This window comes from Ictidomys tridecemlineatus, chromosome 4 (genome assembly GCF_052094955.1).
Source record: "Ictidomys tridecemlineatus isolate mIctTri1 chromosome 4, mIctTri1.hap1, whole genome shotgun sequence".
In the NCBI taxonomy this organism is placed as follows: domain Eukaryota; kingdom Metazoa; phylum Chordata; class Mammalia; order Rodentia; family Sciuridae; genus Ictidomys; species Ictidomys tridecemlineatus.
This window is the reverse complement of record NC_135480.1, coordinates 66,044,818-66,061,670: the sequence shown is the minus strand read 5'-3', so window position 1 is coordinate 66,061,670 and position 16,853 is coordinate 66,044,818. Positions and strand designations below refer to the sequence as shown.

Sequence of the window (16,853 nt, the reverse complement as noted above, 5' to 3'; positions counted from 1 at the left end):
AACCCCAGCCCATAAATTTGTTCTTTTCAACTGCAAAGTTCAGCTCATAGAACAAAAACAAAGATCCACGCTTTTGGCCTGGTCTGCAGTTCCTACAATGGTACCTGCAGTAAATGCTTATTACCCTAAGGAAAAGACAAGAATAATCCTTTGAGGGGGACCACATAACCAACTCAAACCCCCACAGGGAGCAGGAGAGATACCTGCCACAATTAAGGTATATGGTGGGTGTGGTCAGGTAAGGAGACAACAGAAATTGTAACCTGATCTCAAATGAACAAGACAATATATAGCTAAATAAAGACTTGCTGTCCGAGAAAGGAAACATAGGACCCAGGAAACCTTAGTGCCACAGTATGTTTATTGAACGCCTTCTTGTTCAAATCCAGGTGTTTACTAGGCATAGAACATTGTGGTAGGCACTTTCAGAGAAACGGGGATTGTCTAAATCCCAATTTCTAAACACTCCCTGCCTCATTTTATGTGACATATTTGTGAATTCTCACTATAATAAATGGCAAAATCAAACACTATAAAGATGTCACAGAAGGCCTAAGTAATTCCAACTAGAGGCCTAAATGAGATGCTTCTGCCAGGAATAGGGTGCATGCCTGTAATCCCGATGACCCAGGAGGCTGAGGCAGGAGGATTGCAAGTTCGAAGCCAGCTTCAGCTACTTAGTGAGGCTCTAAGCCACTTATTGAGACCCCGTCTCAAAATAAAACATATAAAGGGCTGGGGATGTGACTCAGTGGTTAAGTACCCCTGGGTTCAATTCCTGATATCAAAAAAATAAAATAAGATACTCCAGTGCAAATATCTGTAAGGATCTATGACCAGAAACTGTGCCATGCCACTAAGCTACAGCCATTCACTCCCTGTCTTCTGTGCCCTTCCCAGAATCAATTTCTGCTAAGTATACTGTGAGATCATATGCACCAAGGTCAGGATGTTCTGACTTGGCTCTCCCAAGCTCTGAGATGTTCTTTCTCAGGTTCTTCCTTGAAGGGGCAGGGGAATCATAGTTGCAGAAAGTCCCATGGGATCTCATGTTACTTCCTGTCACTGCAGCCTTTTTCTTCTTCCTTTGCTTTATAGTTTTGATAAACAGTAGGAAACTTATATTTTTGAACTTGGATAATTATTTATACTAGTCTTTAATAGTTTGATCTAGCAGATGTTTACTTGCCTTGCAAGTGTAAGTCGCACTATAAACTCACAGAAAGATAACCAGCCAGTCAGACAGAGTTCTAGTGATTAGACTTATGACTTGATTCACACACACACACATGTAAACAAATCCTCATTCACAATGACACAATTTTCTTTTGGTTTAAGGAAAGAAGCCCTGGAGCAGGAGCTCTGAATTCTGATTCTAGGGTTCACTTTTGGTCTAGTACATGGCTTTGGACAGTAGTCTCACTTTGTGGGCCACAGTTTCTCCAACTGAAATAAGATTTGGGGGCCAGTGATGAATTGACCTCCAGAGACCCTTCCAATTGCCACTTTATGTGAGTCACCATGTACAGTGAAGCTATTTTTTTTGTTTGCCCTAAATTTATGAGTTCTTCCTTCAATTTTGAAGGAAGAAAGACCTTTTTTAGATTTATTCCTTCTTAAATAATTTTAAACTTGAGCCAGGCACAGTGGCACATACCTGTAATCCCAGCTACTTGGAAGACTAAGGCAGAAAGACAGCAAGTTCAAGGCCAGCCTCAGCAGCTTAGCAAGACTCTGTCTCAAAATGAAAAATAAAAAAGGTTGGGGATGTAGCTCAGTGATAGAGCATCTCTGAGTTCAATCCCCAATAGACTTGTGATTATGAGTTCAAGTGACCAGGAACTGTGACCCTGCCTTGCCCTCAGCTCCTGTCAGCATCCTTTTGGTTTTAGACTTCTCTACCCATCTGATCCTTGCTTTTCAACTGGCCTTCTATAGGAAGTACTCACTCCTTATGATCCTATACCATTCTATTTTCAAAATACTTTCATTAATCACATTCTCCTCATTAGAATCCTTAGAATTTTACCATCATCCACTTCTAAGGATAAAGGAAGAGACAGGGATCCAGCCAGCAGTCATTACTTAAGTATTTGATAATTATTATTTATCTGAATTTCATCTTAGCAAATACTCAAAAAATCTCCTTTCTAATTTGACAATATGGAGAATGAGGTTTACAAAGAGAGTAAAGTTTCCATACCAGGACTGTCTGTTTCTGGGAAGTGCACCCCAGGATTCTACTTGGCCACAGATAGGAAGGACCATTGAGAATATGCTTTTAAATTTATAATTTTTATGATATAAAGAAGAGTCTTTGGGAGCATTTGGTTTTTGTTGCTGGTTTTTGTTCTGTTTTTTTTCTCTTAGCCTTCAGAGGCTGCTTTGCCCTTGAACTTTTAAGTAGATTCTAATCCTTCCATCTCTGCCCTGGAATCAAGAACCACAGATTATTAAAAATCAAACCTTAATCTTAATCTTGTGAATCTTAATCTAAATCATGTGTCAGTATGATCTGTTAGCTCTTTAGTGGGATCTGCTTTCTGTATTCAAGTTTCTCAAAGATAACTTTGATGTGTATGCTTGATCTAATCCAAGTTCTCCTTTTATAAATAGAGAAAATAAGACCCAGGAAGAAAAATGGGCATGCCCAAATTCACTCAGCCACTAGATAATAGGCCTAATCCTAGACCCTCATTCTGTTATCTGACTCTGCTTCTCAAAAGGCTAAAAACATTCAGCTCATTGGAATTTTCAAGGAACTCCTTCCCCTGTGTAGGATTTGAAGACAGAGCTTTTTCAGATCTAGGCTTTGCTACTTTCTAGCTGTGTAATTCCTAGAATCTCTGAGCCCGTTTCTTTATCCTCTGTGTGTGTAAGTGTGTAGAGAAAGAGATAATATCTACCTCACAGGGCAATTAGGAACACATAGTAGGTACTTAGTAAGTGATAACTATGATTATTATAATCAATATTGGCCTTGTGGTTCTTACTAATCTCCCATATAACATCTATACAGGATATGGTTGTAACTAAAACAGTGACAATTGCTTTCCAAGTGCCCACTGTGGCTTGGAATGAAACTCATACCTCTTCAGCCCTACGTTCTCAGCCAACTCCATGGGTAGGTACTCCAGGTATAGAAGCAGCTGAGTATCGTAAGTGCTTTACATAAAATGATCTCTAATCCTCATAGCAGCCCTACAAATTATGTATCATCCTTGCTGAACAAGTGAGAATCAAAGAGGTTTATTAACATGTCCCATGCCACAGAGCTAGGAGTTAACACAGTTAGGCTCTGAAGGCAGCTGGGCTCCATCATGTTCTTTGGCCTACCTCTTTATGGGTCTTGAGACCCACTGAGGCTTGAGGGTGGGGAGTATTTTGGGGAAGGGATAAAGATAAAAAGGGCATTGAGATAAGAGAACTAGTCATTATTTGGCCAGTCATCTTTTCCAGAAACTCCCGCCAACCTCCCCTTTCCTGCTCCTGTTATCATTAGCCAGTTGATGGCTGGTCTGGTCTGGGCTGGGCTCCTCTGCGAAATCCTTCAGAGCTTTCCTGTTCTAGAGTTTTGCAAGAAGGTGGGGGGAGTGTTTGTATGCTGGGCAGGCTTCCCAGGGGTGGTTGTGGAAAGGAAGGGGAGTGATTTTGTAGGGCCCTAAAAAGAAGCCAGGAAGAAAAGGGAAAAAATAAAACCCTGCATAAAAGAAAACAAATGGACTGAGGCACTCAGTCATTATCTTTAGTCTAGACTTAGGGATAGAAACCCAGGCCAGGAGTCTGGAAACCTCCATTTTCTTCTTGCTGTGTACTTGACCTTCCTAATGACCCAAGCCACAACATTATAACAGCCTTGGTAACAAAAGAATACCAGAAACAGCGCAGGCACACTAATTTAATGTTTTATCAGTATCATTTTTATTTTCTTCCCTTAAAGGGTACCCTGGCAACAACAATAAATCCTATTAACATTTTTTACATGTGCACAGGTTTGGTCTCACCTTTACCTTATTCAATTCTGCAAACAGTTGGATGAGTCAGATAGGCAGGCTAGGGCTTACCCTCCCAGCTGCATAGGTAGGAACTGAAGCTGAGTGACCTTTGCCTGATGTCACAGTTAGTTAGTGGCACAACTGAACCTGGGTTCCTGGTATCATGACTCCTATGGAGGCATGAGGTTCACTCACTGAGAGATGGAATTTCAGCCCCTTGGGTCTTTTGACTCTAAAACATGTGTTCTTGCTCTTTTGTTTTACTGAAATTCACACTACCCTGTTGGGATTGTGGGGTGAAGGCCTGAACAGTGAAGGTGGAGGAGGGTGGAGGAGGGTGGAGGAGGTCTAGGAAAGGAAACACTTACTCCAGTGTATAATGCTTTAGCAAGGATTTTGTATATCCTGAGTGTTCACTTTTCACCCCAAAAGGGAAAAAAAAAAGAAAAAGTAAATCCCAGGTATATTTTATTAATGTCTTGCATATGTTTAACACTTGATAGTTTGTAAAGGGCTTGTATGTATGTGTACATGTCAATGATTTTTGGTCATAGGATTATGCAACCATCACACAATCTAGTTTTAGAACTTTTTTTTTTTTTTTTGGGTACCAGGGATCAAACCCAGGAGTGTTTTTAACCACTGAGCTACATCCCTTTCCCTTTTTAAAATTTTGAAACAAAGTCTCACTAAGTTATTGAAACGATCCTCAAACTTGCAGTCCTGCCTCAGTCTCCCAAGTCATCTGGGATTACAGGCATGCACCACTGTATCCAGCAAAGTTTTAGGACTTTTTAATGTTTTATTAGTGCATTATAATTTGACATAATAGTTGGGTTCATTGTGACATTCATATATGCACATAATTTATTCCTATTTATTCCCCTTTCTCTTTCAGTCCTTCCCCCTGTTCCTTTCCTCTACTCTTCTAGTCTTCCTTTTCTTTGTTTACATGTATTTATTTTTCATTAGTGCATTATAATTATTCCACAAAAGTGGGATTTATTGTGGCATAGTTACACATGCATGTAGCATAATTTAGTCTATTTTATTCCCCGGCTCTTCCCCTTTCCATGCCTTTCTCCCCTTGGATCCTCTACCTTTCCTCTAGTGATCTCCCTTCTATTTTCAAGAGATCCCTCTGACTTTTTTTAAAATTTCTTTTATTCTCCCTCTAGCTTCTATATATGAGGAAAACATTTGACCCTTGAATTTCTGAGTCTGGCATATTTCACTTAGCATGATGTTCTCTAGTTACATCTATTTATCTGCAGAGGACATTATTTCATTTTTCTTTATTGCTGAATAGAACTTGATTGTGTATACCTACCACGTTTTTCTTATCCATTTTTTGCTGAGGATAGAACATGTTTGTTACCCCAACAAGAAACCCTATGCTGATTGGCAGTTATTTCCTACTCTCTCATCCTTACCCCAGCCCTAAGAAACCACTAATCTACATTTTGTCTCTATATTTCATAATTATAAACATTTTCTGTGATAGAATCTGGCTTCTTTCCCCTTAGCATAATGTTTTCAAGATTAATATGTGTTGTAACTTGTTTTATTCTTTCTACTGCTCTCTATATATTCCACAGTCCATCATACAAGGATACCCCACATTTTATTGATTGATTAGTTGATAGATATTTGGATTGTTTCTACTTTTTGGCTATTATGGATAATCCTGTAAACATTTGTGTGCAGTTTTTAAAAAATATTTTTTAGCTGTCAAAGGACCTTTATTTTATTTATTTTTATGTGGTACTGAGGATCAAACTCAATGTTTCACAACATGCTAGGCAAGTGCTCTACCACTGAGCCCCAATCCCAGCCCCTGTGTGCATTTTTGTGTGTGTATGTGGACATATATTTACATTTCTCAAGGATATATACCTATGAATGAAACTGCTAGGTCATGTGATAATTTAACTTTATCAGGAAGAATCATCAAACTGTGTGTTTATAGCTCTGATATATTGTTCACATAATATAAAACTCACCCATTTAAAGTATATAGTTTAGCTAGGCATTATGGCACATACCTGTAATCCCAGTGACTTGGGAGGCTGAGGCCAGAGGATTTCAAGTTTAAGGCCAGCCTCAGCAACTTAGCAAGATCCTAAGCAACTTAGTGAGACACCTTATCTTAAAATTTAAAAAAAATAAAATAAAAAGGGCTAGAGATGTGTCTCAATGGTTAAGTTCCTGGTACCAAAAAAATAAAGTGTTGAGTTCAGTGATTTTAGTATATTCACAGGGTTTTGCAACCACCACCAAAATCTACTTTTACAAGTTTTTCATCACCCTGGAAAGGAGACTCATAATCATTAGCAGTTACTCTCTATTTCCACTACCCCATGCTCATTTCCAGGCAATAACTAAGTTACTTTCTGTCTGTCTGGATTTACCTGTTCCAAACATTTCACATACATTAAATCATGCAATCTGTGGTCTTCTGTGACTAGCTTCTTTCGCTTAGCACACTATTTTGAAGATCATTTCATTTGTTTCATTTGTTTATAGGGCTACATAAGTACACTGTATGGATGAATTGCATTTTGTTTAGCATTCATCATTTAATAGACTTTTTGGCTATCATGAATAAAGCTGTTATGGACATTCAGATACAGAATAAGCAGGTTGTGACACACTGTCCTTTATTCTGAAGTCAGTGAATATTTCTGAGAGACTAGTTATGCATTAGAGTTTGTTTGATCAACAGATTTCAATGAGTTATGTCACACATTGGGCTTGATATTGGGGAGAAAATCATCACAAAAGAAAAAATCTGCCTTCACTAAATTCACAGCCGAATGTACAGAGTGGTAAGAGAGAGGTTCCTATGTTCCTAGAATTCCTCTGAAGGATAAGGAAGCACTGGTAAGCAACAAAGTTGAAGAAATACACAGGATAATGGTTTTAGAGAGAAAGAACTTTGTACATCACCTTAAGGATAACAGGAAGCCAATGAAGATGTTTCAGTAGGGCAGTGGCATGGCCATGAGGTGGTTGTTGAAGAAGGCAAAGGCCTAGAAGTCACCTGGGCTCTGGACTTGAAGAACTGACATGATGATGTGTTTCACTAAGAAGGGATACAGACTCGTTGAGTTCGTTTAGACTGCTGAGCCTGTCTGCCTGTGGGACATCTGAATGGAGACGCCCAGCAGGTGGAGGGATATTATGACAGGGAACCCTGGAAGAATCGAACTAGAGATAAAGTTTGAGAGTTGTCATCACATTAGTAGTGACTGAGCTTGGGAATAGATAGGAATGTCCCTGCAGAGGCTCCAGGGTTAGAATGAGGCTATAAGAGGGGCTAGAGCTGAATCCTGAGGTGTGGGGGTCGGCAGAAAGACCACAGAGCATGTAGGACCTCACCTGAGGCTTTCTTTTCATTCCTCCCCTGGCACCATGGCTACCATGTCCCCTAGCATAAACCCTCTCCCTCCTATTAGAGAGTTCATCTTGCAAACCTAATGGAGTAATAAAGCTATTGATTTTGTTAACAAACGTCTGGGTCACTATGTGACCTATAATGGGAATTCATTTGGAGGTCAGTACAGCTGTTAGTGGAACAGTTTCCCCAGAGGCCCACTGGCTTTTTCTCTGTAGACTAGCAAAGATGTCCTTCCCAGCATCAGAAATGACTGGAGAGAAATGAGAATGGTGGGGCATTTATAAGCTGATGGTCCTGCCTAGGGCAATGGAAGTGCACAGCCAGAAATAGATCAGGTAACCAGGAGCAGATAGAGATCTGTTTCACCTCTGGTATGATTTGAATAACACTAGAAGGTCACCATCATCACCACCACCAGCTAGCATATCACTTGAACTTCTATCTTTAAACCTATATTCCATTAGAATGAAAGTTTCACTATTGAAAATTTTGAATGCTTAATGGTTGTTTTTGTTTATTCTGCAATCATGGACTAAAAACCTTCTAGGTAGGACCTCTATTAGGCAAATGATAAAGCTATGGAGGTAATATCATGATCATAGCTCTTAAAAACCCATGGGCTAGACAAGGAAACAGAGTGATCATGGATATAGTGAAAGCATAAACAAAGTACTGTTGGCATCCAGAAGAAAAACTAGTCCAGGAAAGTTTCAGAGAGATTGTGGTGTCTGTACAGGGTCTTAACATCTGCATATGCATTTTCCAGGAAAGTCAAAGTGAAATCCAGGTGGAAGAAACAGCATAAGCCAAAACAAAGAATTACAAGAAGCTGGTGTGTTCAGGGACTGATGATGCTTCCATATGACTTGTTTATGGGTGGAGAAAAGCAGGAAATAGGTCAGACTCTGAAAGGCCTTGTATGTTATGCTAAGGAATTTAGACTAAGCTTAGCCAGCCACATGAATAATACCTTTGGCTTGAAGTATAGAACTCTAGACTATTATCTGTCCTTAATACCTCACTTCCTTTCTAACACAAAAAAAAGGAGAATTTGAGATAAGAGAGGAAGAAAGACCAATGGACGGAGAGCGGTGGGGAGTGGGAAACTTAACAGCCCTCAGAGGACTTGCATGAGCAGGCAGCAGGAACTGGGGTTCAATCTAAAGGAACAGTTGCAAGTACATTTGTGCTTTTATTATTAATATAGTAAGACACAGTCCTGGGTCTCAGTTAATGAATCTTCTGCAAGCAGTGCCTCATTTAACAAAGCCAGCATAGCTTTTAGGGCGGTGACCACAGCTGGAGCAACCACTGAGGAGGAGGGCTGTGTTACTATGCTCCAGAGGCTAACCTTACCTGACTTCTGGACCACAGGTAGCCATACTTCTTGAGCTAGAGCAGATCAGCCCCAGGTTGTGACAGGCAGTGTCCTTCAAGAGCAGTACAAAGGTACAGAGCACCTCTACCAAGATGGCCCAGGCTGGGCGTGGTCGTACATACCTATAATCCCTGCAGCTGGGGAGGCTGAGGCAGAAGTTCAAAGACAGCCTCAGCAAAAAGCTAGGTGCTAAGCAACTCAGTGAGACCCTGTTTCCCCTCAAATACAAAATAGAGCTGGGGTACCTCCCCCAAAAAAAGATGTCCCAGAAGCCCCAGCCCTGCTCTTTGGGAGGTGAGAGGGAGCAGGTATATGAAGGAAAGAATGCTACAGCTAGATTAGTTCTTCCGATCTTTATATTTTTCCTTCTTCTGAGAGCCATCTTTAGGATAAGGATACCTTTTCTGCCTTCTTCACTCACAGAATTCTTTCTCCTTTTCACAGACTCCCTGAGAAACATTTCCTCAGCCAGTCAGGGGCCCCGCTCTTCTCCAGCTGAGCTCAGCAGCTCCAGTCATCACCTGCTGCGAGAACGAAAATCCTCAGCCCCATCACACTCCAGCCAGCCAACTTTGTTCACATTCGAACCTTCTGTGTCAAACCATGTGCAGCCCACCTTGTCCACCAGTGCACCTCAGGAGTATCTCTACTTGCACCAGTGTATAAGTCGGAGAACGGAAAATGCAAGGTAGGAGGTGGCCACGACCACTCTCGGGCAACTCCTATTTTTCACTGCTTTTTAATTTTAAAGAAAAGAAGGTAAGGGCTGGGGATGTGGCTCAAGTGGTAGCGCGCTCGCCTGGCATGCATGCGGCCCGGGTTCGATCCTCAGCACCACATACAAAGATGTTGTGTCCGCCGAAAACTAAAAAATAAATATAAAATTCTCTCTCTCTCTCTCTCTCTCAAAAAAAAAAGAAAAAAGGTAACATATCTTTTCAGGTAAACATGTATAAAACAAAGGAATGTTTTGTTTATGTAGCCTTCACATTTGTTGGTTTCATCTGTATTGCTACAAAGTAACAATTGGGTTCTCATTATCAAAAATTATACTATAAAATTTTTGTTTGATTTGGGGGTAAAAGGCATTTGAAGCTACAGTTTCAGAATTGCAAACTGTAGATGATTTACTTGTTGGCTATGAGAGAAAAGTTAGAGAGCTTCAACATTGTTGAACAAATCCATATCTCACTTTTGCTCTGGAGCTGCATTGTTCCATAAGGTAGCTGCTACTCTGCACATGTGGCTATTTAAATAAAATTGGGTAAAACTTAGAATTCATTTCCTCCCTTATACCAGTCACAGTTCAATAGTCCTGTGGGAATGGGGACTACCATACTGGAAAACACTGACATAAAACATTTTTTCATCACAGAAATTTTTCAAGCAAGGACTCACTGCTCTAGAATAGTGGTCTGTTTGGCTTTCTAACATCATCAGCTGTGTTAGAGGTACAGAACCTGTACCTGTTTTTATGACCTTTTCTTCCCATTCTTAGGCGAAATGAGCACAGAGCTCATAGGCTTTGTCAGAGCTGATTCTCAATTGCTACCATAGCCAGCATATTACAGATCATGTTCCTGAGTTAATTAATTTAGAAATGTCTGATTTATTTCATAAGAATTAAGGCAAATAGAGAAATGGCTATAAATATATTTATTCACAATATCTGTGAGAATGTTTTCATGATGTCACTTGAATAAGCACACTGAGAGATGGCCAGTGCAGATAATTTAGCTCCATTTTATCACAAGGAAACAGGCTAACAACTAACAAGGGGCAGGATAAGAAACCAGGTCTTCACAGTTCTGCTCCTGTACTCATCTCTATTCGACTGTGCTTCTGTGTATATATATTTTTTTTCTGCTACTAGGGATTGAATCCAGGGGCACTCTACTACTATACTACATTCCCAGCCATTTTATTTTTTATTTCAAGACGGGGTTTTGTTTAAATTGATCCTAAGTGGCCTTGCTCCCACCATAACATTCCTGAGTCACTGGGATTAGAGGTGTGCAGGATCATACCTGGCAAATTTAAATTTTCAGACAATGTACCAGAAAATATGGAATACTTAGGAAAAAACTGAATAGCAGACATGTAAGACCTCTTCATTGAAAACTATCAAACATTGGTGAAAGAAATTAAAAATAGAGAAATATATAACAAAGATACAATATAGTTATGAAATAGAACTAACTTTAATAAAATGACAGTTCTTCCCAACTTGATCTATAGTTTCAACACAATCCAAATAAAAATCCCAGCAAGGTTTTCATGGGTATTGATAAAATAATTCTAAAATCAATGTGAAAATGCAAACAACCTATAATGTCTAAAGTAATTTTAAAAGAACAGTAAAATTAGAATATCCAAAGTAATTTTTTAAAGAACAACAGTAAAGTTAAAGGATTTATACTATCTGATTTTAAGACTTCCTATGAGATATTGGTAATCATGACAGTATTGTGGGAAATTGAAGATGGTGTATTAGAGGAAGGCTGCATTTCTGGTTGCTCCAAATTCCTACTGCTTGAATTTCAGCAGTAAGTGGTGAAAGAGAAAATTCACTGAAATTCAGTATCAGACAGTCAGACTCTTAGAGATCCAGAAATTCAAGTTCATTGAACAAAAGACAAGAAAGAATACATGGTAGTCAAGCTAGTGGTAGCAGTAGCACCAGTTCACTGCAAAGGCAGGGTTAACAGAAACATATGGGACAAACCTGTTGAACAGAAAAGGTCTCTGAACTTAGCTGAACCAGAGGCTACACAGTAAACTGGTATTTGAAAAGCACTGGCAAGCCAGGCACAGAGACACATACCTGTAATTACAGACGCTTGGGCGGCTGAGACAGAGGATTGGGAGTTCAAATCTATTCCTGAGGCACTAAACAAGTCAGCAAAACCCTTTCTCTAAATTAAACAAAAATACAAACTAAGGCTGGGGATGTGACTCGGTGGTTGAGTGCCCCTGAGTTGAATCCCCAGTATCCCTCCCCGCCACCACCAAAAAAAAAGCACTGTTATTGAGAAGGCCACACTGCAGCTTGGCTTCAGGAGCAGCAAAATTGCCATACTGTGTGTCCTTGAATTTACCTAGCAGAATCCGATTAAAAGAGGCAGAGAGGAGATTGTACCCAGGGAGACTTGCATCCCTTTGACTCTGGTAGCTCACATGACCTGAAGAAGAGGATTGGAAAACTGAAAAGGCAGGTGTCATTATACTCAGGATCTGAAACTGGAAAGGCCACATTCTTGGGTGTAGAGTAAGAAACCTGTGGAGGGTTGGCTCCCTCACCCTACAAATAGAATCCATGGGAGGCCCCTGAGATGCAGAGATCAGCATCTGCCCAGCTCTAGGAATATGTTGGATCTGATCTCTTCCAAGCAGATGCCACCCAACATAAACCCAAAGACCTGATTAAAGCTAACCCCCAGCCAACAGACCTTCCCATTAAAAACTCTGCAACAGTCCCACCCTGGGAGTGCATTGACAGGATTCCAATTGACTGTACTTGCCATTCCATCCTACCTTCTACTGGTTAGAAGGAAAGCTGAGAATTATTTCAATCACCTTCAGTTCCAGTTGTAGCTTGGTGAGCAATATAAAAATAAACATTAAAATAGCCCTCAGCCCTTGCTCAAGACAAAATGGAAGAAAGGCTAACCTGGAATAGGCACTGGACATCCAACCTTTTTTGATTACCTCAGTGGGATCAATTTTTTCATTTTTCACTAATATTATTTCCTTCTTTTCCCCCATGGTATTCTTGCTGTGTTGATCACTGGGTTGATATACATACACACACACACACACACACACACACACACACACACACTTTTCTTTTTTCTCATTTTTTAAAGTTTATTTTTCTAGTTTGTCTTTTGAGGGTTAGAGTTTTTGTCTTGATTTTCTTTCACTCCTTTCTTCTCCCTGTCATAGCCAAATTCTCTTATTCTGTCTTTACTTATTTTTTTTTCTCCTCCTCCTTTGTAGGAATCACTGGCTACATCTCTTCTGCTCACATTTTGAACATTTCAAATTTTCTCTTACCTTCCTACTACATTGTCTTTTCCCTTAATGAACAATATTTTTACCATCTTCTAGAACTATTTGATTTATATGATTCCTACACTCATCGTTCATGTTGTTGCAGTTATTAGTACTGTGGTTGGCATAGTTGACACCTGCTGTTTACTTTAATGTCATACCTAGTTCATGGCTATTTGTTTTTGCTGTTAGCAATTGCTGACCCTACCATTCCTGTTTTGTGGTAATTAGCATTATAGATGTCATTAGGAATGTGGTATTTATTTTAATGCTATATATTGTTCAGTGCTATAATTTGCCCCCCACTTTACATGAGGTTCTGAGAATCTATGGGGACACTGTGAGAACATAGGGTAGAGACTGCTGTGCTAAATCCAAAATCCAGCCAAGAGACAGCCTATCTTGTTCATCAAAATTTAAACATGCTTAAACTTCAATGATACTTTAATACTAAGAATAGAAAAGACAAAACCCCAAACCAACCAGGCCCAAGTAGGAATGGGGAGGCTGCTAGGTCCCATTCATGGATATTTGTTCCTACAGCAAAAACAAAATTAACACAAAAACTGGGGGCACCACATCTACAAGGGGTTTCAATCTAAATCACTCTCATATTCCATTAGAACATACATATTTGTTAAGCATGGAAGCACAGTCACAGAGGATGTACCCCACATACCCTGCTGTGTACAGTACAATTGCTGGATCTACAAGAAGGACCCCATTCTTGTGATATCAAAAGGCAAAGTAGGATCCTCAGTCTCTGACACAATACGCATTGTATCCAAATAAGCTACTTATCACCAAAGAACTACCAGGGAAACTATATTACAAATCCCACTTGGAAATATATTGAAAATTTTACAACAATCTGATGTCCCAGAATACATTACTAAGAGAAGTGCTCCCAAAAGGCCCATATCCAAGAGTGGAAGAGAAGTCCTTCCCAACAGATGCATAAAACCCAACACAGGAATACAAGGAATATGAAAAAATAAGGTAACATGACACTTCCTAAGGTTCATAATTCACCAGCTACTAACTACAAAGATTTGGAAATGGATGAAATAACAAATGATGAACAATAATAAAAATGATCAATGAATTCTAAAAGAACACAGAGAAACAACTAAATGAATTAAAGAAGTCAGTACTAGATATGAATGAGAAATTAAATAAGGAGATAGAGCTATTGAAAAAGAACCAAACAAATCTTGGAAATGAGGGTACAATAAATCAAATAAAAAGTTCAGTTTAAAGTCTTTGCAATAGAGTAGACCATGCTGAAGATAGAATCTCAGAACTAGAAGACAAAATGGCCAGTCACTAGAAGACAAAGTGAACATTCATACTCCATGTTTGTATAATATATCAAAATACATTCTACTGTTATGTATATCTAAAAACAAATAAAAATGAAAACTTACTAAACCAGAAAAGATAAAAGAAAATTATTAACTATGATCAGAATATTCAAGAACTCTGGGACAACATTAAGAGACCAAATTTAAGAATCCTTGGAATCTAAGCAAATTGTGAGGTGCAGCTTAAGGGCATGGATAAACTCTTCAAGAAAATAATATCAGAAAAACTTCCAACCTTGAGAATGAAGTAGACATTCAGATATAGGATGCATTCAAACCCGAAAGACAAGATCCAAAAAGAACTTCTCCATAGTATATTATAATCAAAACACCCAACATACAGATCATGATAGAATTTTTAAAAGCCTTAATAAAAAAAATGTCAGGTCACATTTAGAGGTAAGCCAATCAGAATCACTTATGATTTCTCAGCAAAACCTGTGAATTCCAGAAGAGCTTGGAATGATGTGTTCCAAGCCCTGAAAGAATATAACTGATCAAAATTGTTATAAACAGCAAAGCTATCCATCAGAATTAAAGCAGAAATAAAAACTTTCCAAGATACACAGAAACTAAAAGAACTCATGACTGCTAAGCCAGCACTACAGAAAATACTTGAGGAAATATAACACAAAGAAGGAACAAAAGGGCTGGGGATGTGGCTCAAGTGGTAGCGCTCGCCTGTCATGCGTGTGACCTGGGTTCGATCCTCAGCACCACATACAAACAAAGATGTTGTGTCCGCCGAAAACTAAAAAATAAATATTAAAATTCTCTCTCTCTTTCTCTGTCTCTCTCTCTCTCTAAAAAATAAAAAGAAGAAGAAGAAGAAGGAATAAAAAACAAACCCCAGAGCTTGCAAATAGACAAATCTCATTTGAAGAGTAGCTAAGCAAATGAGAAATGGAACCAGAATTAAACATTAGAAATAAATCACAATGAGAGGAATAGACATGTGATATAAACACCAAATAAAAATGGTCTTAACTCTCCAATTAAAAGACATGGTTTAAAAAACAAGACTTAACTACATGTTGTTTTCAAGAGACTCATCTTACAGGCAAAGAAAAGTCACAGACTTATGAAAGAATGGAAATTGATACACCATGCAAGTTAGAACCTAAAAACAAACAGGAGTAGCTACTCTCATATCCAACAATGTGAACTTCAAGCTAAAATTAGAAGACAAAGATCACTTCATACTGGTAAAGAGAACAATTCAATGAGAAGATATAATAAATATTTATGCCCCAAAGATCGATGCACCTAATTACATAAAACAGATCTTAAAGACTTAGATAAACCCTAGTACAGTAAAACTGGGTGATTTCAACAGACACCTTTCACCAGCAGAGAGGTCATCCAGACATAAACTCAGTAGTCTCTTAAGACCAAAAAAAAAAAAAAATTAAATCAATTTGACTTAACAGATACCTGTAGAATATTTCATCTAACAACAGCCAAATTTACTTTCTTCTCAGTTTCTCATGGAATCATCTCCAAAATATAACATATTTTAGGACACAAAGCAATTAAACAAATTAAAATGCAAGGGATTATACAGATTTTTTAAAAATTTTTTTTTAGTTGTAGATGGACACAATACCTTTATTTAATTTATTTATTTTTATATGGTGTCAAGGATTGAACCCAGGGCCTCGCACTTGCTAGGTGAGCGCTCTGCCACTGAGCCACAACCCCAGCCCTATACAGATTTTTTTTAACAGATCAAACTGGAATGAAATTAGAAATCAACATTCCCTCTCCGCAAATGCAGAAATTATGTAAACATGGAATTTGAATAATACACTATACTTTTGGGGGTGTTGTTTCTTTGTCTTCACTTTTTTGTTGTTATTTGTTTGTTTGTTACTGGGGATTGAACTCAGGGGCACTGAACGACTTGAGCCACATCCCCAGCCCTATTTTGTATTTTATTTAAAGACAGGGTCTCAATTAGCTACTTAGCACCTCGATGAGGCTGGCTTTGAATTCACAATCCTCCTGTCTCAGCTTCCCAAGCCACTGGGATTACAGGCATGCACCACCATGCCTGGCTTGTCTCCACATTTTTTATTGGTACATTATAGTTGTACATAATTATGGGATTTTTTATGTATTCATACATGCACTCAGTATAATGATATAATTTGGCCAATATCACTTTTTCAGTATTGATCCCTTCCCTGAACAATACACTTTTGAATAACAAGTGGGTGATAGAATAAATCAGGAAATTTTTAAAAATTCTTAGAATCAAACAAAAAAAATGATGTAACATACCAGAATCTCTGGGATACTCCGAAAGTGGTTCTAATAAAGTTTATAGTTATAAAGTCCTACATAAGAAAAATCAGAAAGATCCAATAAACAACCCAATGATGCATCTCAAGGCCCTAGAAAAATTAAGAACAAACCAATTCCAAAACCAGTAAAGAAGAAATAATTAAGATCCAAGCTGAAATCAGAGAATTAAAAAAAAAAACTACAAAGAATCAATGAAATGAAGAATTGGTTCTTTTAAATGTAAACAAAATTGATAAACCCTTAGCCAAACTAATCAAGAAAAAAGAGACAACACAATTAATAAAATTAGAGATGAAAAAGGAGAAATCACCACAGACATCACAGAAATCCAGAGGATCATGAAGAATTGTTTTGAA

General features: G+C 38.6%; 1 protein-coding gene across 3 annotated transcripts in view; it reads left to right on the top strand.

Moving 5' to 3' along the window:
* The window catches only part of Gab2 (GRB2 associated binding protein 2), a 181,411-nt gene that overhangs the window by 140,780 nt on the left and 23,778 nt on the right, over window positions 1-16,853 (top strand). For all 3 annotated transcript variants that reach the window (XM_078046743.1, XM_078046742.1, XM_040284997.2), the window contains one exon: window positions 9,218-9,461. In XM_078046743.1, coding sequence (XP_077902869.1) covers window positions 9,218-9,461 — 244 coding nt within the window. The remainder of the gene's footprint in view (window positions 1-9,217; window positions 9,462-16,853) is intronic.